General features: G+C 41.3%; 2 protein-coding genes across 5 annotated transcripts in view; one reads left to right on the top strand and one right to left on the bottom strand.

The window, feature by feature from the left end:
* lama5 (laminin, alpha 5) overlaps positions 1-4569 on the top strand; it is a 128757-nt gene extending 124188 nt beyond the window's left edge. The window contains exons 76-80 of the mRNA XM_051662274.1: positions 1811-1958; positions 2163-2293; positions 2925-3018; positions 3155-3274; positions 3897-4569. Coding sequence (XP_051518234.1) covers positions 1811-1958; positions 2163-2293; positions 2925-3018; positions 3155-3274; positions 3897-4045 — 642 coding nt within the window. The 3' untranslated portion in view covers positions 4046-4569. The remainder of the gene's footprint in view (positions 1-1810; positions 1959-2162; positions 2294-2924; positions 3019-3154; positions 3275-3896) is intronic.
* Positions 4570-4680: 111 nt separating this feature from the next.
* On the bottom strand, positions 4681-19016 carry LOC127420236 (proteasomal ubiquitin receptor ADRM1). Of its 4 annotated transcripts, none has more exons than XM_051662310.1 (10): positions 18864-19016; positions 18181-18398; positions 17798-17914; positions 8440-8563; positions 8240-8326; positions 7912-7993; positions 7510-7769; positions 7108-7265; positions 5118-5220; positions 4681-4952 (listed from the first exon to the last, which is right to left on the bottom strand). In XM_051662310.1, the coding sequence occupies exons 2-10, from the start codon at positions 18388-18390 to the stop codon at positions 4846-4848; spliced, it is 1248 nt and encodes a 415-aa protein (XP_051518270.1). In that variant the 5' UTR covers positions 18391-18398; positions 18864-19016; the 3' UTR covers positions 4681-4845. The 4 variants fall into 4 exon arrangements, with proteins under 4 accessions (XP_051518270.1, XP_051518272.1, XP_051518273.1 ...); XM_051662312.1 differs by having other exon boundaries at positions 8240-8323; XM_051662313.1 differs by having other exon boundaries at positions 8240-8320.
* Positions 19017-25426: the final 6410 nt, after the last annotated feature.

Genomic DNA, 25426 nt, shown 5'->3' with positions numbered 1-25426 from the left:
AGTGCTCAATCCATCATAGTATTAACAAGATGAATGATTTATGAATGTATTAATCAAATCCGCACACAATTCTGACACGGTTTTTGATGCATAATTTTGTTTTAATGCATCCATGTATGTGGCTACAGACAAATCATATTGAAAAGTAAAATCTCTCAACTTATCCGTCTTGCCTGCACTCGACTCCAGTGTCTCACAGGAGACAGATGACATGAGATGACTGGCCGTTTCTGAGCATATACACATATACATCTAAGCGAATTCCTACTAGGAAGCATCCTCCCCTTCCTGGATCCAGGCCCACCCAAGAATGACACCACAATAAAGTCTTCAACAAATTTGATAATATATTAACTTAAAATTGGAATATATTAATTACACAAAATGCAAAAAAATAAAAATAAAAAATAAATAAATGAACAATAAACTACCAATAAACAATTATATATATTACCAATAAATAACTATACACAAAAAAACGACCTTGCTTTGCGCAGCCCTAAGTGGCCGTTTATACCGCTTATAGCTAGAAACGGCCCTGTTAACTACCATTTGGTAGTCACTGCCATATGTCACTCATATTTTGCATAAAGTTAAACTTTTCTCAACTATGTTGTGTTGCTTGAAATGCCCACATAATTAATTTCAATAAAGTTTTAACTAGAGGTGTCAGAATTAATGCGTTAAGGCATGTGACGCATTAATTTTTAATCGTGATTACCGCGTTTACCGTTAATACGGTATAAACCAGCATAAACACTTGTTGGAAGAGTGGAACCTTCCAACAAGTGTTGTTGCACACTTCACAACACACACAACAGCGCTTGCGTGATAAAATTATGGAGAAAGCAGCTCTTAACGCTATTAGATATACAAAACGAGCCCATATGGGACTTATGATAGAAATCAAGTATATTTCAGCGCATTTTAATTACCACAGAAGCACGGCAAGTCTTAACTATCACCAAAATGCAGAATGAGATGTTTTTGTCTGCAAGCACGTTTTCATGTGGAGTTCAAAGCGACGTTTGGCATTGTTGCCCTGACGCGAATCATGAACGCGGCTTCACGATTGCTGTAACAGGGGATAGCCACAGTCTACTGGCAGATTAATATTGTGGAGGATGAGAGTTTAAGAGATTTAATGCCCATTGCAATGAATATTCAACCTATATGGGGACTAGTTCTTTCAATTAGTCAAACTCCCACTTAGACTTTGGGAAACGTTTAATATTACTTGAATTGGTGCTATTTTAGTGCATTTCTATCTTTATACTGTGGAAGGTTTTGTTTGGAAAATATTAATAAAAGTATTATATTGTTACAAATTGATTTGTTTTCTTTTCTTAGATGGAAATAAATGCATTTTGACAGGAAAAGTAGTATATTTAGTCAAATTTTACACAAAATCTGTGATTAATCACGATTGACTATCAAAACAGTGTTATTAATCGCAATCAAAAATGTTAATCGACAGACACTAGTTTAACATGTTAGCAAGTTGCTAAGCGATTTTTGAAAAAACTCAAAAATATTGGGTAAATTAGTCCAGTATGTTTTCTCCATTCGCCATCTTGGATTCATTTTTTTTAACTGAGCTCATTACAAATAAAGGTATCTTGATTTAAAGGCTATATAATTACGTTGGCCACCTTTTGCATTGGAAACACACCCTTGAAATCTGTATAGGCTCACTATGTTTTGAAACCGAGCTAATATCTTTTATATTATGACCCTATAGGGGCAAACTTGCACCAGAATGACCTTGCTGCTTATTTGAATATCTCTTTCTGACTCTTGTGTCTGTCAGCCTGGTTTCATTGGCTGTGTGAGAGATTTGAAGCTGAATGAAGAGGTGCTACAGAGCCCATCTCACAGTGTAGGGGTGGTACCCTGTTTCCAGCAGCTCCTGCAGCCAGGTGTTTACTTCCCAGGTCAGGGAGGATATCTGATCATTGGTGAGTCACCAACCTCTCACTCCATATCAGTCACTTTGAATCAGTCAAACACTCCACTTTAGATTTAATTCAACAATTTTCTACTAGATGTACTATACACTTTAGATCATTCACATGTATGTTTTACTACACATTTAATAAAGTAGGTTAACGATTGTTCTGCTCTCTCACTCTATGTGTCTCTGTATGTTCATGTTACTGTAGATCAATCACTGGTGTTGGGTCGAGACCTGGAGATCCAGTTGGAGGTTCGTCCAGTTTCTGATTCCGGGCTTTTGCTGCATGCTGGAGCGAAGAGAAATCAACAGCTGAGTCTCTATCTGAACCAGGGCCAGGTGACACAACTATTTATTCAAATGCTAATATACGAACCTTAGTAAAGGATTTTTACAAAGCAAGGACTAAATGAGATTTCCAGCTTTATTTCATTGTTAATGCTGCTTGCTTACAGAAGCAACACTATTATTATTTCTTATACTTAGTGTTACGGGTTTAAACAAACACCTTACCCTTAAACATTGGTGCATAACTCACCCACATTGTGCTTAAGACATGAAAGAGATTTTTTTTATTTAAAAAGCTGTCTTATTTAGCAGCGTAAATAGATTAATCGTACATTTTCGATTATTTTGTTTAAATTTCTTACAATATTCTTTGTTATATTAGCCTGGCATTAACACTGCTGCAATCCACCCCCCTCTATTTGTTCCTCTTTTGGCAAATCGTGGAAAGTAGTAGTGGATTTTTCTTTTGCTGTTGGAGCAAATGGGAACACAAAAATATTATTTGCAATGGTCTCCCATTCACCACAGTAGAAGTATACATTCTAAAGTTAACTTCTGCGTTCCAAACACAGATATGTCAAAGGATCCATTCAGGTTTGGTCATACGCTCTGAAAGTCTGTTTTATAAGTTGAGCTGGTCCATACACCAGTTTGAAGTCTTGGTTTATTCCATGTTCTTCAGGTGACTGTGTTGGTGAACAGTGGAAGTGGAGAGTTTTCAGTGAGTCTCACACCAGAGGATTCACTCTGTGATGGAAGTTGGCACAGTCTTGCAAGTGAGTCACTCTCTTCAACACACATGCTTCCCTTAAATAACATAGTCTACACTTAAATAATGAATAATATATAGGTAACTTCATGAGGAATATGTTTGCTATATAATTTCACACTTGACTTTTTTTGTGATTTTAGTTGTGAAGAAGAGTAACGTTATCCAGTTACATGTGGATGCAGCGAGTGAGCATGGAGTCGGCCCCAAAGTGAGCAGATCAAATGGGGGCAAAGAGACTGTCTATCTGGGCAGCATGCCAGGTATGAAACCTGTGTGCTACCAGTCATATAAAACGAACAATTATAGTAAAGGTCAGGGATCATTACAGATGTGTTTTGTTTGTGAAATAAAATCACTCCTTATGTCAAAGAACCCAACCCCATTTTTTAGAGGTACTGTTCATGAACCAAAATATTGCATTGAAAAATATGGAAATGTTTTTGCGCCTGCTCTGTGCTATTTTTTAAAACTGAAGTTTGTAATTTCTGCGATACCAGCATCGCCAAATGGAATTGCAAAAATAAAATAGATTTCCGAATACACCCTTCTTCTGCCTTTGGACGAAGAGACGAACAAACAGATAGTACTGCCCCAAACTCACGTCATTGGTTAAGCAGGTTTGACGGGTTCCTTAAACACATCAATGTTTTAAGAGCAAAACAGAGGCACAGTGTGTACTCTGTTCGGGGAAATCAACCTCCAAATGGTTCCTAGTTGTCTCTGCACATTAAGATGGGATACGAATAAGTATTTTAACATCTCAAGACCCCTGCTTTCTGTTCTGTTCCATTGCACTAACTGTTCTTTGAACACAAGAACATATGCTCACTGAACTATCCTTTTTGAATGTGTGGCTGAAACATTTTGTCTCTCTGTGTGCAGATGCCATGGAGGTGCCAGGTCTTCCTTCTGGACTCCCCTCTTTCAGTGGTTGTGTGAGGAAAGGCATTCTGAACCACAGGTCTGTCACACTGTCGAAACCCTTCTTAGTGTCTGGAGCGGTGGGGACGCAGGGCTGTCCTGCCTCATAGTCCAAAACTGCATTGCCACCAAATACGTACTGACACTATCAAATCAACGGGTGGTGGGTTTGCTTTATATCGTTTAAGCAATAAAAAAAAAAAAAAATTTTTAAAAAAGATATTTATATTTTTCACGACACCCTTGTATGTAGTTGTTAAAAAAAAAAAGCACCAAGTGCAGAGAAGCCAACAATAAATGTTAATGTTCAGAGCTGCAAGCAGAGGGGTGTCCAGAGGAATGCTGAAGAAGGGACTGCCGACAGAGAACTGGACTAATATTATTTCAAATTTAAATAGTACATATAATCATGAACATTGACAATTGAAATTGACCAATCACCATTAAATGTATTTATGGTACTATTTAACTGTATGAAAACACTGGAGGTCAATTTATTGTGGATATTCCCAAGAATCTCACCATTTACTGTAGAACCACACCTTTTAAGGAATTCATTTTGTATTATCTAAAATCACTGGAGTTAAACTCTAGTAAAAAAGTTATTTTTGTCACTTTTGAGATTGTGTCCAGTTCCCTCAAAACTATACCTATATTTTTATTGGCAATAATAAACATTTCCTTGATGTATTGTATGTTACTTTGATTAAAATTGTATCACTTTCACACAGACATGTACACAAACTGGAATTACATAGTTATTTAATAGTGTATCTTTACACATACAAAACACTGAATTGAATCAATTGATTACAGGCATACATAACAGACTAGAATGTTACTAACAGTTCATATCAGTGAGATAGAGACTGAAAGAGAGAGATTTCTTAGTTCTGTTGGAAAGTCATTTCTAATCCAAGCTCATATCCTCATCATCATCTTTCTTGTCTTTGGAATCACAATTATCATCTGTCTTTATATCGCTGCCCTCCATGGCCTTGGCAAATGCCTCCACATCTAGATAACAGGACGAAAGGACAACATAAACATCTGACATAGCAGAAGGATTTACCCTGACTTTAAACACGGAACAATTGTACAGATCCAAGTAGATTAAACCTGGTAATCTGTCCAGACTACAGAAAAGAGCTCTTCTTAAAGAAGTGTTTATAAACAATTTACCTCCTTTATTGGCCGCATCTACTGCTTCAGAGGGCAGACCAAACTGGTTCATTAGAGGACCGAGCTGACCAGAAGCCAGTGCACTGCTGAACATACTCATCGCCTGCACACACAGATAAAAACAGTATGTTTACAAGATAGAAGATTCCATGGAAAAGTCCCAGAATGTGTGGAAATATTCGCAAAGGAGTTTATGGAGAATTCATTTTGGAATTGCAGTTATTTAAATGCTGTGTGTGTGTATTCACTTAACTATACTTCTGGGACAAATCTGTCCCAGAAGTTACCTAAATATGACAAATTCTGTTTTTGAGACTGTCCTCGTTTGGAAAAAAACTATTAATAATGAATGGTGTTTTTTTCTGAAAAGGCAAGTTTTATTTTAAGGGTAGGGTTAATCTGTACTAAATATAAATAACCTTTATAACTACAGTGGCAAGAGAAAATATGTGAACCCTTTGGAATTAGCTAGTTTTCTGCATTATGGTCAGAAAATGTGATCTCATCTTATGGTCAAGTATAGACAAACACAAATGTGCTCTAGCTAATAACACACAAACAATTATAATCTTTCATGTCTTTATTAAACACATCCCATTACATATTCACATAGCTGTGGAAAAAGTAAGTGAACCCTTGGATTTAATAACTGGTCAATCCTCCATTGGCAGCAATAACCTAAAAAGTGGTTCCAGTAGCTGCAGATTTTGGACCATTCATCCTTACAGAACTACTTCAATATTCTTAGGATGTCTAGTGTGAAAGGATCTCTTGAGGTCATTCCACAGCATCTCTATTGGGTTAAGATCTGGGCTCTGACTGGGCCACTCCAAAAGGTGGATTTGCTTTTTTTGAAGTCATTCTGTAGTGGATTTACCTCAGTGTTTAGGGTCATTGTCCTGCTGCATCAGCAAACTTCTACTGAGCTTCAGCTGGCACACAGCCACCCTGACATTATCCTGTAGGATATCTTGATAAACTTGAGAATTCATTTTTCCCTCGATGATGGCAAACGATCCAGGCCCCGAAGCAGCAAAGCAGACCCAAATCATGATGCTCCCTCCACCGTACTTCACCATTGGGATGATGTGTTCATGTTGGTATGCGGAGCCCTTTTTACACCTTACGTAGTGCTGCGTCTTCTTCCCAAACATTTCAACCTTAGTTTCATCAGTCCACAAAACATTTTCGCAGTAGCGCTGTGGAGTGTCATGGTGGTCTTTGGCAAACTTCAGGCACACAGCAATGTTTTTTTTTAAAGCCTCCTGCATGGTGTCCTGCCACGTACACCATACCCGTTTAATGTTTTCCGTATAGTAGACTCATGAACAGAGATGCTAACCAGTTTCAATGATTACTTCAAGTCTTTAGCCATCACTCTAGGGTTCTTTTAACCTCATTGAGCATTCTGCGGTGTGCCCATTGAGTTATCTTGACTGGACAGCCACTTCTAGGGAGAGTAGCCATAGTACTAAACCGTCTCCATTTATAGAAAATGTGTCTAACTGTGGACAGATGATTATCTAAGCACTTGAAGATAACTTTGTAAGTCTTTCCAGCTTTATGCAAAGCAACAATTCTTGATCATAGGTCTTCTGAAATCTCTTTTGCGAAGCATGGTCGACGTCAGCAGATTCTTCTTGTGAAATGCAAACTCAAGGTTTGAGTGCTTTTTAGAAGTCAAAGTAGCTCTAACCCACACCACCAATCTCATTTCATTTATTGGATGTCAGGTTTGCCAACTCCTGACTCTAATTATCTTTTGTTGACGTCATATACTTTTTCCAATCAACACTGTGAATGCTTGAATGATGTATTCAATATGTACAAGAACAACACAACAATCTGTGTGTTATTGGTTAAAACAGATTATGTTTGTTCAATGTTGTAACTTCCAAAGGTAATTTCCAATTTCTTGCCACTGTAAATAAAAACACTAGAGGTCTCTGATGTTAAGATAGCCAAGTAAACGTGTGTGTGAAACAGTGACCTGTTGGAACTGTGGAGATGTGAGTGTGTTCTGGATCTCATCAGCGCTCTGTGGCAGTGATTCTCCTGAGGGCAGGTACGGCAACAGTCTCTGCTGCACATCAGGGTTAGCCAGAATAGGAGCCATGACATCAGGGGTCAACACAGTTGCCAAGTCCACTACAAAGGGAGCGCAAGACATAATGAAAAAAAATTACTTGAATTTGGTTGTGACAGTTTAGACAGAAACAGATTTCTAAAGCACTGACTTTAATCGGATTTTAAACCACATATGAATGCATATAAAATGGACTTAATGTGGCTTTTAGCTATTCAAACTGATTTGAATCAGTTATCCATACAAAAAAAAAATCTAATTTAGATGCAATTCACAACCTGTCTCCATCAACTGTGCATCTCTCACCTCCTGGTCCCTCTGCGGCCATGGCAGGCACATTCATGGTGGCAAGAATGCTTTGGAGGTCACTCAGCTGAATGGGCTGTGTGCTGGAGGGGGCCCCTGCAGGAATGGAGGGAGTCTGGGCTGCAGGCGTGGTGGGGGTCACAGTGGGTGAGCTGGTGGAGGTGGCAGCAGGGGTTACCGGTGTGGTGGGTGCCTGGGTGGAGCTGATTCGAGCGGCAGATCCAGAGGATGGAGTGGCTGCTGCTGATTGGCTGCGGGAGCTGTGGAATGGGAGAGAGGGAGGAGCAAATTAAACTAAATAGATACGAAGTTGAGAATTATAATTCAAATTTTGTATGTATACACAACATGAAGCCATCGTAATGACATAACAGGAAAATTAATTTACATAGCAAAATATACCTTGAGGTTGAGCTGCTGGTAGCGGGACCTCCACTGCCCAACAGACTGGCCAGACCAGGACCAGCGAGAGCACCAAGACCCCCTAAAACATATAAGATAACATGAAGTACAGTATTTATATGTGCTGACTGATCAAACTTGATCCTTAATCCTTGGCCTGAATCCTACACTATAATTTAGGGCTACAGTATGCAACATCAAATATTTATAATTTAGTATAGTTTTTTTCATTTTTCATTGCACTGCCATTTAGCTTTTCCAATCATGAGTTGTGGATTTAAAAAAAAAAATAAAATAAAATAAATAAATAAATAAATAAATCACTCACCAAGCCCACCCAGTCCTGTTGGTCCAATCAGCTGCATGAGTTGATTGTGGCTCATATTACCCAAGAGGCTTTGCAGGCCACCTTCTCCTTGTACAAACAGAGTAGTAGAACAAAGTAGCGGTAAATGTGTCTGTACTCTCCAGTAAATTATATAATAACAATCAATAATAATCGGTGCTTCATCTCCTGCAATAACTCACCACCAAGTGCAGAGAGTTCATGGCTGCCACCTCCTCCACTGCCCAGAGCTCCTGGAATGGGTGGGTTGTTCAGGTACTCGTTCACTTTGCGACAGTACTCTTCATCTTTGTCGGTTTTGGGCTCCTTTGAATAAGAGAGAGGAGACAGTGAGAATACAATATGTGCCTTTTCCACTATAAACGTGCAGAGAGAAGCGAATACACTAATTAAATTACATCCTTAACTGACACCTTTATCAACTGCAGTGGCGGGCCGTGCGTTATAAATCCAGGCCTTCAGTGTGAATTATGCCATTAAGAGAAACACAGTTTCACAATGAACAAGACACCCTGTGCCTTTGGGCATCATACATTATGTCGCAGCTAACTAATAATACCAATTGACATTTTAAAAACACGTCCACGCACAAAAGCCAGAACTTGAAATGACACTTAATGCTCAAGCAAACCTAATTTTAACTGCAGCATGACTGTTTTGTGAAATGAATGTCTCCCGAACAGACATTCAAAAATCATAATTTTTCATATGAATCTATAAAGGAGGTCTATAATACCTGGAAAAATCTATCTAATAATATTTGTGATTTAAATGTTGCGTGCAATAAATTTCATTTTGTCAGGATACACGGTTATGCTGCGTTCCATTCAAGCTGTATGAGGGATATTCCTACTTGATATCTCCGACTATAAATGCATTCTATTCCCTGATATTCGGAACTGCAATGCTCCCGTTAGCTTAGCAGGTGTTGACTCTCATTAGAGATGTCTTCTAGCAACCCAACTGATAAACAATTCTGCAGCGCTAGCATTTGTGCTTCAGGTGTACGATTATCAAAAGAGATTATAATGTTTTAAACACCTGTTTCTGCAGGCGTTTGTTAAACAAGCTTTAATATCATGTAATGTGGAAACGAACTCATTTATCGATATTACTTAATAAAGTGAATGTTTATCACTTACTTTGTACATCTCCCTGAGTGTCGACATGTTTGAGTAAGAAGTTGGAAAATCCGACTTTCTGAGTTGAATGGAACACAGCACTACTTTTCAAAGCTTGATCTGACACCGAATGCTCAAGCAGCCTAATTTACACTTAGAAGACTCCTGATGTTGCTATAACAACTTAAAAAGCACTTACCAATTTGCTTGAAGTGAAAATCAGTCCTCCTTTCCTGTTTAATAAATTAAGCAGTCACACGGTCATGCAGAACGTCTCGCGTTTGAAAGAAATCCATAAAGATCTCTCTCAATGACTCGTCAGCAAGATCTCACGCTCTTCGCTCTTGAATTACGTACATCACTTAAAGCGTGATTCCGTCACTCAAGGCCAACTAGAAGGCCTTGACCGGGACATATCCTAAAGATCACACCCACCAAGAACAAATAAATCAATCTAATTGGCTGATGAATCTGACAATCTGACTTTAGATGCCTATTCGCTTACACTGTCGAGGGATTCTGTGGAAATTCTGAAGGCCTGACGGGGTGGAGCTCAGACACACGCGCTGCTTTTCGATTCGGGCAAAGTGTGAAACAGTTGTCACACTTTGCTTGTAAGCATCAAGGAATAAATTCTGACTGGATAAACTTTTCGTTTTTCTCTGTTTGTTTGTAGATTAATTAAGAGTGGAAAGCGATTAAACATACATAGGCAAAAAGGTGATTGAGAATGAAAGGATGAAAAATATTTATTTGGCATGTTAGGCCAGTAGAGAAGGCTTTGCTGGCCCTGAGAATTCGCCACTGATCAACTGTGCATTTACAGTGCATTCAGAACGTATTCAGACCCCTTCGTTTTTTTGTTCATTTTGTTATGTTGCAGCCTTATGCTAAAATGCTTTAAAACAAAAATTTCACATCAGTCTACACTCCATACCTCATAATGACAAAGAAAACTTATTTTTTTGATAACGTTGCAAATTTATTTAAAAGAAAAAACTGAAATATCACATTGACATTAGTATTCAGACCCTTAACTCAGTACTTAGTTGAAGCACCTTTGGCAGTGATTACAGCCTCAAGTCTTTTTGGGTATAATGTGACAAGCTTTGCACACCTGGATTTGGGGATTTTCTGCCATTCGTCTCTGCAGATCCTCTCAAGCTCTGTCAGGTTGGATGGGAACCGTCGGTGAACAGCCATTTTCAGGTCTCTTCAGAGCTGTTCGATTGGGTTCAAGTCCGGGCTCTGGCTGGGCCACTCAAGGACATTCAGAGTTTGCCACTGTTGTTTAGTTTTAGCTGTGTGCTTAGGGTCATTGTCCTGTTGGAAGGTGATCCTTCGGCCCAGTCTGAGGTCTTGAGCGCTCATGACCAGTATTCATTAAGGATATCTCTGTATTTTGCTGCGTTCAGCTTTCCTTCAACCCTGACCAGTCCCTGCCACTGCAAAACGCCCTCTGGTGATGTGGGCCTGGTCGAGCAACGTCTGTTGAGAGCGAGGCCGGGAGAAGAGGAACAGTAAGGATTGACACCTGTGGGAAATTCTCTCTAACAGCTGATCTGTGTTACAGTGAGATCTGGAGAGGGATAAAAAGGGAGTCCAGACTGCCAGAGGAGAGAGAGTCACAGGCAGCAGAGTCTTGTGTGTGTGTGTTGCTGAAATGCAAACAGTGTGTATTAGACTAAAAAGCATGTGCAATAAAAAGCTTACGTGGATTGGTTTCCCAGCTCCCGCTTCCTCCTTCACAAAGTAGCAAGAGATCTGTCACAGTGGTGCCGAAACCTGGGATTAGGAGAAAGAAAATGCCGTCATGGAGTCCTCGCTGCTAGCCGAAGTATTCAAGACCCTCGCCAGCATTCACCAAGCACAACTTTAGTCTCTGCTTGAGCTGCGTCTGGAACAGGAGCAGCAGTTCCAGGCGATCTTCCAGGCTCAAGTGGAGGACCAGCAGGTACTACGGAGCTTATTACACCAGGAGGGGTCTTCAGCTGCGACCCTGGACCCACCTATGGCTGTGCCGCATGTTACGCTTTCCAAGATGGGGCCACAAGACGACCTGGAGTCTTTTGTCAAGCTCTTCGAGCTGACGGCTGACGCATGGAAGTGGCAGAGGTCCCAGTGGGCAGCCCGCCTACTGCCGCTGTTGTCCGGGGAAGCCCAACTCGTGGCCCAACAACTTCCTGCGGCCAACCTCCTGGTGTAAAAGGACTTGAAGAAGGCCATCCTGCAATGGGTCGGCCCCAGCCCAGAAAAACATCGGCAGCAATTCTGTTCACGGATGCTTTGCGAGCGCGGCCACCCATTCACATTTGCCCAACAGCTCTGTGATACCTGCCGAAGGTGGCTGTTGGCTGAAGAATGCGACACCAAGGGAGTGCTCGATCTGGTGGCACTGGAGCAGTTCATCGCCTGGCTACCGAAAGGAACAGCGGAGTGGGTCCAGTGCCACCACCCGGCGTCGCTGGATGAGGCGGTCCAGCTGGCTGAGGACCATATGACAGTGTATTCGGAGGCTGGCAAGCCATCTCTCTCTCTCTCTCCTTCCCCTTGTCAACCCGCCGGTTTTCCCTAACCCTCTCCGCTCTCCCCTACAGGTGGGTGAATCCACTGCCGCGGGTGTGAAGTCTGGGCCGGTCTGTTGGAGCTGCAGGGAACCTGTGCATTTCTAGGAGCGATGCCCAGCGATGGAGGTGGAGACATTGGTCCAAATCCCGACGCGCCACAGGCCGCCCCCGATCGAGCAGGAGCGTACCGGATACCTTTGAGTATTAAGGGGTACATACCAAGCCTTGGTGGATTCAGGTTGTAATCAAACCTCAAACCTTGGATGCGAACCGGTGGGTGAAGGTAAGGTATGTGCACGGGGATATTCAAAATTACCCTGTAGTGATGGTCATTGTTCAATTTCGGGACAAAAGCATAGTGTTGAGGCTGCGGTTAGTCCCCACCTCTCCCATCCACTAATCTTGGGTACGAATTGGCCGGCATTTACAACGTTATTGAGTGGGATATGTGTGGATGTGTCCTGCAACAAAGCGTATCAGTGTGTGATTCGCTGGCTGGGGAGGCGGTGCCAGGGCCGTCTACGTCAGCAATATGTAAGGGAGGGGGAAGTCTCGGCTTCCCAAGCCCTTAGGGGATTCCCTGCAGGGGATTACCCTCTGGAGCAGATACGAAACGAGGCCCTTAGGCACGCCTTTGACCAAATGAAAGTGATCGATGGTCAATGCCTCTGACCAGACATTGCACTCGCATATCTTTATTTTTCAATTATCAAGGATCGGTTGTATCGAGTGATGCAGGACACTCAAGGGAGGAGGACAAAGGAGGATACAACCCAATTGTTGGTACTGAAGAGCTGTCGGGAAATATTATTCCAGACAGCTCATTATAATTCAATGGTGGGTCACTTAAGGCAGGAAAAGACACTGAACCGTCTTATGGCCTGTTTCTATTGCCCGGGCATTCACGGGGATGTTCGCAGGTGGCGTGCGAACACGATATCCGGAAGCACTGCCTCTGCGTAACATTTCAGCACGACGTATTGCGGAGGCACTCTTCAGAATAATCTCCCGAGTGGGGATTCCAAAAGAAATGCTCACTGACCAGGGCACTATGTTTATGTCACGTACACTACGCAAACTGTATGAATTATTGGGAAATAAATCGATTTGCACCAGCGTTTACCACCCACAAACGGACAGGTTGGTAGAAGGATTTAATAAGACCCTAAAGAATATGATTCATAAGTTTGTGCAAGAAGACGCTCAAAATTGGGACAAGTTGCTCAAGCCTCTATTATTTGCAGTTCGAGAGGTCCCACAAGCCTCCATGGGGTTCTCACCATTTGAATTATTGTACGGGCATCGACCACGCAGCATGCTCAACGTCCTACGGGAAAATTGGGAGGCTGGACCTTCAAACAGCAAAAACGAAATTCAATACATTCATGACCTGAGAGTAAAACTCCACACAATGGGGCAATTAACACAGGAGAATTTGCTCCAGGCTCAAGAACGTCAAAGGCAGCTGTATAATAGGGGAACTCGATTACAGCAATTTACACCGGCTCCCCACATCTAGCTCTAAATTACTCGCCAAGTGGCAAGGACCCTTTGAGGTCACATGGCAAGTTGAGGAAATTGATTATGAGGTGAAACAAATGGATAGAGGCAGAGCATGTCAGATTTACCACCTAAACCTCCTAAAACCGTGGAGAGAGGCAGTCCCCGTGACTCTGGTGATGGTGGTTCTGGAGAGGGATGAGCACGGACCGGAGGTAAACTTAAGTCACCAATCGAGTCACCCCGGTCACTTGTGGAGACCACCTCTCACCATTGCCAGGAGAATTCTCTGACGTGTTCTCACCTCTTCCCGGTCATACGAATCTCATTGAGCACCAAATTGAGATGACCCAAGGGGTAGTGGTATGTAGTCGTCCCTACAGATTACCCGAGCACAAGAAAAGTGGTTCGGGAAGAATTAAAAGTTATGCTGGATATGGGGTAATAGAAGAATCCCACAGTGACTGGGGCCAGCCCGGTGGTTTTGGTTCCCAAGAGCGACTGCGCAGTTTGGTTCTGTGTGGATTATAAAAAAAGTCAATGCGTTGTCTAAATTTGATGCATACCCAATGCCTCAGATTGATGATCTGCTCGATCAGTTAGGTGCGGCTCACACCTATTCGACACTGGATTTAACGAAGGGATATTGGCAGATCCCCTTAACTCCCATGTCCTGTGAAAAGATGGCATTTTCCACACCGTTCGGATTACACCAATTTGTGATGCTTCCGTTCGGGGCCCCAGCTACATTTCAGCGGCTCATGTACCAAATCCTCAGACCGCACGCTGCTTACACCACTGCCTATCTGAACGACATAATTATTTACAGTAATGATTGGCAGCGGCACCTGCAGTATCTGAGGGCTTTCCTGAGGTCGTTGAGATGGACGGGACACATGGCAAACCCAAAGAAGTGCGCAATTGGGCGGGTGGAAATACAGTATCTGGGCTTCCACTTGGGTCACGGGCAGGTGTGGCCCCAAATTGATAAAACCGCAGCGACTGCAGCCTACCCGAGACCTAAGACCAAAAAAAGGAGGTGAGACAGTTCCTGGGGCTGGCTGACTATTATCGCAGGTTAGTGCTGACTGATCTGACTAAAAAGGGTGCACCAGATCTGGTCCAGTGGATGGAGCCATGTCAGCAGGCGTTCACGTGGATGAAAGCTGCAGGCTGTTTTTGCACTCTCCTGACTTCTCTCTCACTTTTATCTTGCAGACGGACGCATCGGACAGGGGCTTGGGAGCAGTACTGTCCCAGATGGTGGAGGGGGAGGAGCGCCCCGTGCTGTACATTAGTCATAAACTCTCACTGAGGGAGACCAAGTACACCACGATAAAAAAAAAAAAAAAGATGTGTTTGGCCATCAAGTGGGCGGTCTTCACCCTCCGGTACTATCTGGTGGGGTGTGCTTTCACCCTCTGTTCGGACCACACGCCGCTCCAGTGGATCCATCGCATGAAGGATACCAATGCATGGATCACCTGTTGGTATCTAGCTCTCCAGCCTTTTAACTTTAAGGTGGTCCACAGGCCAGATGGCTCCCCAGCCTGAGTCGGCCAAGCGACGTCTGTGGAGAGCGAGGCCAGGAGAGAAAAAACGGTAAGGATAGACACCTGTGTGAAATCTCTAACAGCTGTTCTGTGTTACAGTGAGAGCTGGAGAGGGATAAAATGGGAGACCAGACCACCGGAGGAGAGAGAGGGAGACGCACGCAGCAGAGTCTTGTGTGTGTGTTGCTGAAAAGCAAACAGTGTGTATTAGACTAAAAAGTGTGTGCAATAACAAGCTTACATGGATTGGTTACCCCGCTCCCGATTCCTCCTTCACAAAGTAGCAAGAGATCTGTCACACACTCCCACAGCATGATGCTACCACCACCATGCTTCACCGTTGGGATGGTATTGCGCAGGTGATGAGCGGGGCCTGGTTTCCTCTAGACATGACGCTTGGAATTGAGGCCAAACAGTTCAATCTTCGTTTCATCAGTCCAGAGAATCTTGTTTCTCACAGTCTGAGAGTCTTTAGGTGCTTTTTTATGTGTCTTGCACTGAGGAGAGGCTTTCTTCTGGCCACTCTGCCATAAAGCCCAGATCGGTGGAGTGTTGCAGTGATGGTTCTCTTTCCGCAAGTTTCTTCCATCTCCACACATGATCTCTGGAGCTCAACCAGAGTAACCATCAGGTCCTTCTCCCCCGATTGCTCAGTTTGGCCGGGCGGCCAACTCTAGGAAGAGTCCTGGTTGTTCCAAACTTCTTCCATTTAAGAATTGTGGAGGCCACTGTGCTCTTGGGAACCTTCAATACAGCTGAATTTTTTTGTAGCCTTCCACAGATCTGTGCCTCAACACAATCCTGTCTCTGAGCTCTGCAGGCAGTTCCTTTGACCTCATGGCTTGGTTTCTGATATGCATTTTCAGCTGTGAGACCTTATAAACACAGGTGTGTGCCTTTCCAAATCATGTCCAATCAATTTAATTTGCCACAGGTGGACTCCAATCAAAGTGTAGAAACATCTCAAAGATGATCCAGAGAAATGGGATGCACCTGAGCTAAATTTCAAGTGTCATAGCAAAGGGTCTGAATACTTATGTCAATGTGATATTTCAGTTTTTTCTTTTTAATAAATTTGCAAAGTCATCAAAAATCTGGTTTTTGCTTTGTCATTATGGGGTATGGAGTGTAAGACTGATGTGGAAAAAATAAAAAATGTAAAGCATTTTAGCATAAGGCTGCAACATAACAAAATGTGATAAAAATGAAGGGATCTGAATACTTTCTGAATTTAAGATAAAACTGCACTTTTGAAAGCTAAAATGTGCATTCAAATTTTGTATGTGTGCCAAGCACTGACAATAACTTACAGGCCATTCTGACTCACTGGGCGAAAACAGACGCTATGCAATCAATAAAGCAGAATGCGGGTGTTTAAAAATGCATTTAGAAGGTTGAATTTCCTTTTAAACTGATACAGCGTCTAATAAAATGCAGCGGTCATGTGTGAAGCGCTAAAAAAACAGCGATACACAAGGTAAAAGACCTAGTGTACCTGTTCGGAGTAAACAGCCTCTTGGGTGGAGGTCTTTGGCCATTGTGTCTTGCTCTCTTATTAGTGTCTGGCTGTACAAGCGTTAGTTATGTACATACAACTATATTTAATTAAAAACACTGTGGTACCTCCAGTATTATGAAGTTTGATTCCATGGTACACGGTTTCTTTTTCATATACTTTGTTACTTTTTTACTTAATATTTGAGAATATGAACAGGCTAAATCTTTTGACTATCATTTAATGCATTTTTGTTACCAGCCAGATATGTTCTTTGCAAAAAAAACAATAGTTATAACAAGTGCTGTTCAGTTATATTGATTCATTGCGCCATCTTGTGGACATTAGAGACAACGTCGATTTAAAAATCAGATGTCTTGCAGTTCGCCTACCTGAAATAATGTCATTGAAATTTTAATTTTAATGAATTAAGTGAAATATTTAATATTAAATTGAAAAATTCGAATTTAGCCCTGTTGACAGTGCTATTAAGTCCCAAATGGGAAATTATTCAAATAAATATGCGATGGAGGGGTTTGCTTAAGAATCAACGCTTATGTTCAAATAAAAAGCAGCCAAATTTTTGGCTAGGATTGAAAAATGATGAGAAAAACATATCTCAGCTCTGTAGGTCCATACAATGCAAGTGAATGGTGATCAGAAATTTGAAACTCCAGAAATCACATAAACTTTATGTGCCTTTATGTCATAAAGGCAGCATAAAAGTAATCCATAAGACTCCAGTGGTTAAAGGTCTTCTGAAACAATGAAATCACTTTGGGTGAAAAAGTAAAAGTGGAGATTTATAGTTAAAAAGGACTTCAATATTGATCTGTTTCTCACCCACACTTATCATATCACTGCTGAAGACATGGATTTAACAACTGGAGTCTTATGGATTGCTTTCATGCTGCCTTTTTGTGATTTCTGGAGCTTCAAAGTTCTGGCCACCATTAACTTGCAATGTGTGGCCCTACAGAACTGAGATAGTCGTACACATCTGGGATGGCATGAGGGTGAATAAATGATAAAGAGAATTTTCATTTTTGGGTGTTTCATTTTTTAAGCTCTTTGGAAAGACTGGAGTGGGTCTGAACTGTGAGCTGTGTCTTCTTCCTCTCTACACTCGATACTCGACCATACTTTCGCCCCTGCAGTGCTTCCGCGCATCATCATTAGAGTTTCATATGATCTCATGTTATGTCCAATAAGATCAAATGACTTTGACAGTGAAAATATTTGTCAACAATTTTTTATTGTCTACGCTGTCGATAATGCAGACTAATCATTTCAGCCCTACTCACCTGCATCCAGAAGAAAAGCCTTTTGGAGCCAGCTTTAAATTTTAGCACAAACACACGTCCTGTGGTGCACTGGTTCACCTTCTTAAACTCACAGTCATCTGGGAATATGATCAGATCCTGAAAACAGAAGCATTTATGAACACATTAGTCAGAACATCAGCCTCTATCCTCAGTTGCTTTCACGGCATCTTTTTCCATACAATGATAGTCAATGTGTTCCACAGAAGAGGAGAAAGGTTGTATGGGTTTGGAACAATATGAGGGTGAGTAAATGACAGAATTCTCATTTTTGGGTCAACTATCCCTTTAAAAATGTTGTACAAGTTTAACACTAAGCAGTCATTAAAAACTGAGAAGAGAGCTATAGTTTTATGTCCACTCACATCCTCCACGTTTCCAGAGGTCCTGTCCTTCCAGCAGAAGTGGATGAGCGAGTCATCTGTCTGCTGGATGTAGACGGAGCCCTTGCGCTTGTCCGGGGTCACTGTGCTGCCTTTCAGGGTCATTTTACCGGCCCTAAACTCAACCAGATATTTACTGGATGAGCTGCGGGAGCCAGACACCAGACTGGGGAACAGGGCTCCGGACGACATCTTCACTGCTTAAGATAAAATATGAATAATAATACACAGAAATAATACAAACGAACACTATTTGGTTTCAGACTATTGCTGATGAGGTTTTAATGAAGATCTCGTGGCTGCTCTTTACCGTACGGATGATAAACAACTGAAACTCAGAGCAGTTACTTGTGTGAACACAACAGTTACTCAGCAAGATTAGCACTCGAGCTAGCTTCAAAAACATGAATTAGTGTGTTTTTGGACAAATAAACACGCAAATATTTTCTTACGGTATAAAAAAGTACCAGAATTGTCACTCTGTCGACCTCGGGTTGTAACTTTGTAATATTTTTATTGTTTGGATTGTAACAATGCATTCAATTAGCATTAGCTGCCATTTAAACACACAGAACTCGAGCTAAGCATTGATTGCGCATTTAGTTTCAGAAGTGACATGCCGCTATAAATCGAACATTAAAAATGTTTAATAAAATACAACATACCGGTGTTTAAGTTGAATGTTTTTTTTATATATATATATATATATATATATAACTCTTAAAGCAGATATGTCTTCAGGTACATTCGCTGGAGTTGCAGACGGAATGACTGAGGAAAAGTGACAAACTTCCTGTCTTCGCCTGGCCGCGTTTCCATTGGTCACCTTTTGCTTCTTCTTCTTCTTCTAGAGTTTTATGGCAGATTGAACGCTATTCGGCGCATTACCGCCACCAACAGGACATTTTAAACCTCACGAGAGAGAGAAAAGAAGAAGAAGAGAAAGGTATTTTGTCAAATCCTGGCACTAAGGCCAGAAGACTTTAAAAATTCTATAACATATTTTGAGGTTTAGATATTTTGTCCTTTGGGCCAAGAAGTGTGGATAGGGAACAGGTGGTTACACCAATTTTCATTATTTTATCATATAATTCCTTCCTCGTCAAATTTTAAACATTCAAGTAATACATAGGATACAGTTTCAGATACTTAACATCCAGATGTTTTCCTATAATATAAAGATTTGCATTCAATCTACAAAGGCCAAACCTAAGTCTGGACAACAATAATTGTTGGAATCGGTTATTTCCTGAAATGAGTTTTAACATCTTCTTCCCATTGTTGCTGCCACTGTATCCCAATACCTGACACTAGTTTACTTCTTAATTCGGTTCTTCCAAAGTCCACTCTAATGCCTACTTCCTCTTGTTTTAATGACTCTTTAGCAAGTTCATCTGCTTCTTCGTTGCCCTTAATTTCATTATGTGCAGGTACCCATAAAAAACTAATGTCACATTCTGAATGAGTAATCCGGTACAGTCTTAAAAACAGTTCTAAAATAAGATCTGGCCTTTCAGTGGATTGTCTTTTCTTTATATAGGTTAAAACTGAAGAAGAGTCAGAGCAAATAACCATCCTGTTTGGTCTAACATCCTCTGCCCATTCTAATGGCCATAGGGCTGTTCGATTCCAGAAATTTGGGAATCGATTCCAATTCCTGGTTTTGAAATCATTAGAATCGATTCCAAGAGTCAATTCCAGGCCCATTTAATCGATTCTTTTTCGATTCCGAAAAAAACAGGAGGCAAAGTTAAGTCTCATAATAAACAGCTCACTGCAAAGCATTCATTGCACTGTTTATAATAGCATGAATGATATTTGCTATTAATAGGTCCATTCTAAAATTAAATCAGGGCCTCTATGCACATACCAAAGCGCGATGCTTCAATCCCTTGAGATAAATTTGAGGGAAGTTTGAGTAGATGCGCCAGTATTTCCAAGAACTACCGAAAATAATCTTTAAAGCACCATTGAAATTGTCTGTTACCACTCATGAGTTCTTGTTTAGAACAGTGACGATTTCTCAGGGCCAGCAAACCCTTCTCTGCTGGCGTAACATGCCTAATAAATACATATTTTTTCATCCTTTCATTCTCATTGACCTTTTTGCCTATGTATTTACAATCGCTTTCCACTCCTAATTAATATACAAACGAATAGCAAAAAACAAAATAATTTATCCAATCAGAATTTATCCCTTGCTGCTTACAAGCAAAGTGTGACAACTTTTTCACAAATCACATGCCCGAAGCCACGCTCCTTAGCCGTAGCAGCGCGTGAGTCTGAGCTCCACCCCGTCAGGCCTTCAGAATTTCAACAGAATCCCCCAGCAGTGTAAGTGAATAGGTATCTAAAGTCAGATTGTCAGATTCATCAGCCAATCAGATTGATTTATTTGTTCTTGTGGGTGTGGTCTTTAGGATATGTCCCAGTCCAGGCCTTCTAGCTGGCCTTGAGTGACGCAGTCACACTTTAAGTGATGTACGTAATTTGAAAGCGAAGAGCGTGAGATCTTGCTGACGAGTCGGCTGTCATCACTGCTGTTATTGCCACTGAGAAAGAGATCCTTATGGATTTAAAACAATACATTTCAGTTTTATTAAAAATTCCATTGTTGTACTGGTTTATACAATACAATATATATATATATATATATTTTTACGTGTATTTAACATTTTTGTTTTTGAATTATTAATTATTATTTTTTATATAATTTTAATGTAAAATTGTGTAAAATGTAGGCTAATCAAAAAAAAATATATATATATATGCAAAATGTTTTAAACACTGTAAAAATGTCGAGAACGAGTAGAGAAGTGTTAGATTCTCGCTTTAATAAGTGCAGAACAATGATCATTTAAACTTTAACATACCGATTTATTGATGTGAACTGGAAAGCTGACTCAACTCTGCCATCTTCTTGTTGCAGATTTGTGTTGTAACATCGGGGAAGTTATTACTGTATGCCAATTTACTGATACAAATTTGGCATGTTACTTGAGTATTAGTTTAATCCAAAGTAAAATACCTGCAGACTATCCAAGTCTGGAAAGCAAATGTGTTGAAGGGCTTGTGGGATTACTTCATACAGATGAACAAACGGAGCGGATTTGACTTGGAGTCAGATTGGTGATTGTTAAGATGCAGTCATTTTATAATCATTTTGTAAATTGTATTAGTGCTGTTAGGCTTCTAAAATGTGTAGTAGTTCAGTGGTTGAGGAAATAAACACAGTCCGAAAATATCAACCGGTTTCCCCGGAAGGAATCGACTCCAGTTTTGGAGTCGATTCCAGTGTTTCGAATCGATTCTCGATTCCCAACGCCTCAGAATCAAGGAATCGATTATTTTTGGAATCGATTTCCAGCCTTAAACGCCCACAAAATGGCTACTGTTTCAGCTGTAAAAACAGATAAATCATCATGTAGTCTACTACAATATCTTAATCTTCGTTGAGAAATATACGTAGCACAACTAATCTGATTACTATCAGGATCTTTGGATCCATCGGTATAAACTTGAAGAACTGAATTCCATTTAGTATATGTATAATTGTAACAAGGTTAAAAATGGGAAAGGAGGAGGCGGGAACCGGCTGAACAGTCAAAGTAATATTTTAATAAGAACTTAAACAAAAGACACAAACGTAATCACGGCAGCTGCACGTGGCTCTGTCTCTCTAACTGCCACCTCCTGCTGCACTTATCCCTCTCCTCAGCTGATTAGTCCGATTGGGGGCCGGGCGTGCATAGTCGCAGCCTGGCTCCGCCCTCCACCTCGTCACAATAATCATCAGCTATTTCTTTGGGATATAAATCTACTTTATCATCATTAATTTTATCAAGTATGAAAAAAATCCACATCTACTGTAGGCAGTAGCCATCCTGGGACTAAAGCCCTTCCAGGACTTTTAGCAGGAGCAATATTTAAAATCTTAAACTTTTCAGCCCATATTAAACATTGCCTTATATAACATACTACCTTTTTCTTTGATTTGACCAACTCAAAACATTCATATAGTACTCTGTTAGCAGGACAATCCTCAGTTCTTTCCCTGAGTTTGTTCCAATAATTTAAAGTTAGTTTAATTCTTCTTATATAGTATAATGGCTTTTCCTCCATTTCAACTAATAGTGCAGGGATTTTACTTTTAAAAGCACTATTACATATTCGTAGTGCATTTGCCTGTACTACATCAAGCTTTTTTAAATTACATTCTGCAGCTGATCCATAAGTTTGACACCCATAATCAAAAATAGACCTAATCATAGTTTGATAGATAAGTAAAAGAGTACTCTTATCTGCCCCCCATTCGTAGCCTGTTAAACATCGCATGATATTTATAACTTGTGGTGGTGGGGGTGTGGTTGAGCACCGGCTTGTGAATGGAGAGCGAGATCAGGAGATGAGAACGGTAAGGATCATCACCTGACAATGATTGTCTCTAACAGCTGTTTGTCATTGCAGTGAAAGTTGGAGACGGATTTAAGAGCGAGCCAGATGCCAGTGAGGGAGAGAGAGCTACCACATGCACGCAGGAAAAGACACTGAACTGTCTAATGTCCCGTTTCTATTGGCCGGGCATTCGTGGGAATGTTCGCAAATGATGTGCTTCATGCTGTGAATGTCAGCTGGTGAATCTGCCGGCCATCCCAAGAGCGCCTTTGCGCCAGCTTCCTTTGATCGAGGTCCCCTTCGAAAGAATTGGTATGAACCTTGTCGGGCCATTAGAGAGGACGGCACGCGGTTATCGCTTTGTGTTGGTTCTGGTGGAAAATGCAACGCGATATCTGGAAGCAGTGCCTCCATGCAACATTTCAGCATGTAGTGTTGCGGAGGCACTCTTCAGAATTATCTCCCGAGTGGGGATTCTGAAAGAAATCCTCACTGATCAAGGAACTACATTAATAAAACCCTGAAAAACATTATTCGTAAGTTCATGCACGAAGATGCTCGGAATTGGAATAAGTGGCTTGAACCCCTGTTATTCGCAGTTCGAGAGGTCCCGCAAGCTTCCACGGGGTTCTCCCCATTTGAATTATTTTATGGCCGTAAGCCTTGTAGTGTCTTAGACGTTGTGACGGAGAAATGGGAAAGTGACTTTCAAACAGCAAAAATGAAATTCAATACGCTCTTGACCTGAGAGCAAAACTCCCCACATTGGGGCAACTATCACTGGAGAATTTTCTACAGGCTCAAGAACATCAGTCCTGGCTGTATAACAGGGGAGTTCGGCTATGTGAATTTACACAGGGAGATAAAGTCCTTGTATTACTACCCACATCAAGCTCTAAATTACTCACAAAGTGGCAAGGGCCCTTTGAGGTCACATGGCGAGACGGGGAAGTCGATTATGAGGTTAAACTAATGGATAGGGGCAGAGAACGGCAAATTTACCACCTCAACCTCTTAAAACCATGGAGGGAGGTGGTCCCCGTGACTCCGGTGGTACCGGAGAGGGAGGAGCTTGGGCTGGTGGTGAACTTAAAAGCCATTCGCGGCACCCCGGTCACTTGCGGAGACCTCCTCTCACTGTCGCAAATCACGGACGTGGCCCGGTTGCAAAGAGAATTCTCTGATGTGTTCGCGTCCCTTCCCGGTCATATGAACCTCATAAAACACCATATCAAAACAACCCCAGGGGTAGTGGTACACATTCATCCCTACCGATTACCTGAGAAAAAAGAAAAGTGGTTCGGGAAGAATTAAAGGCTTTTATTCGACACTGGATTTAACGAAGGGTTATTGGCAGATCCCCTTAACACCAGTGTCCCATGAGAAAATGGCCTTCTCCACACCGTTTCGCTTACACCAATTCATGACCCTTCCGTTCGGTTTGTTTGGGGCCCCGGCTACGTTTCAGCGCATTATGGACTGAGTCCTCAGACTGTACTCTGTGTACGCCGCTGCCTATTTGGGTGACATCATTATATACTAACCCCAATAAGTGCGCAATTGGACGGGTGGAGGTATGGTATCTGGAGTTCCACTTGGGTCTCAGGCAGGTGCGTCCCCAAATATATAAGACCGCAGTGGTTGCGGGCTGCCCAAGACCCATGACCAAAAAGGAGGTGAGACAGTTCCTGGGGCTGGATGGCTATTATAGAAGGTTTTTGCCTAATTATTCGGACGTCACTAGCCCGCTGATCGATCTCACTAAAAAGGGAGCCCCAGACACAGTCCAGTAGTCAGAGCCATGCCAACAGGCTTTTATGCAGGTGAAAGCTGCGCTTTGTGGCAGGCCATTGTTACATGCTCCTGATTTCTCATTCCTTTTGTTGTACAGACCAACGTGTCAGACAGCGGGTTGGGAGCCATGTTGTCCCAGGTGGTCGAGGGGGAAGAGTGCCCGGTGCTGTACATCAACTGGAAGCTTTTTTTGTGCTGAAAAGCAAATTTTGAGTTATAAAATAAATACCGTTTGAGTTGAACTCGCCATCTCCCACTTCCTCCTTGCACCCTACATGAACTTTGTTACGTAACTATTGTTTTTTTTTCTATTATTTTGTTAATGTGTATTCTCCAGTTTAATTTGGGACCCAACTAAACTCCTTAATATTTAAAACAGTCAACTCTTTCAATTGGAGAATCATATAATGTTAAATTACCTTCTCATTTTTTCCTAGACCGGCTAAAAATCATATATTTTGTCTTAGAAATAGACATTTTAAAACCCCTCCACCTTCTCCACCTTCTTTAATGCTCCCTGGAGCTTTTTCATTACATACAATCCATTTTTTCCTTTCGCCCAAAATGCCCCATCATCAGCATATAGCGTGGTCCCAATACCTTGACCAACATCTGCAAAAATATAATTAATCATAATATTGAACAGTACTGGACTAATCACACTTCCCTGTGGGGTCCCATTACTTATATTAACAATATCTGATAGCGTATTACACACTCTTGTATAGTACAATTTTGTAAGAAATTCTTTATCCACCAATACATTCTTCCTCCAATGCCATATTTTGCTTATTTGACAAGCAGACCCTCCCTCCAAAGCATATTGTAAGCCTTCTCAATATCTATAAATACAGCTATTAAACATTCCTTATTAGCCATAGCTCTTCTGACTTCATGTTCTATTGCTATAATATTATCTAATATCGATCTACTTTTTCTAAACCCACTTTGATAATTCATTCAAATATGTTTTAATCTCTAAAAAATGTACCAACCGTCCTATAACCACCCTTTCCATAATTTTACACAGTACAGATGT

Source organism: Myxocyprinus asiaticus, chromosome 29, assembly GCF_019703515.2.
Source record: "Myxocyprinus asiaticus isolate MX2 ecotype Aquarium Trade chromosome 29, UBuf_Myxa_2, whole genome shotgun sequence".
Lineage (NCBI taxonomy): Eukaryota > Metazoa > Chordata > Actinopteri > Cypriniformes > Catostomidae > Myxocyprinus > Myxocyprinus asiaticus.
The sequence above is the reverse complement of the archived record's forward strand: the minus strand, read 5'-3'. Positions and strand labels throughout refer to the sequence as shown.

What these genes read in the sequence shown, in the direction of transcription:
- LOC127420236 (XM_051662310.1), bottom strand. Translation starts at nt 18,390, where the DNA reads ATGTCGTCCGGAGCCCTGTTCCCCAGTCTGGTGTCTGGCTCCCGCAGC. An exon ending in AACAGGACTGGGTGGGCTTG is followed by an intron (nt 7,994 to 8,239) that starts GTGAGTGATTTA and finishes TATATGTTTTAG; the next exon opens with GGGGTCTTGGTGCTCTCGCT. An exon ending in ACCAGCAGCTCAACCTCAAG is followed by an intron (nt 7,770 to 7,911) that starts GTATATTTTGCT and finishes CCCATTCCACAG; the next exon opens with CTCCCGCAGCCAATCAGCAG.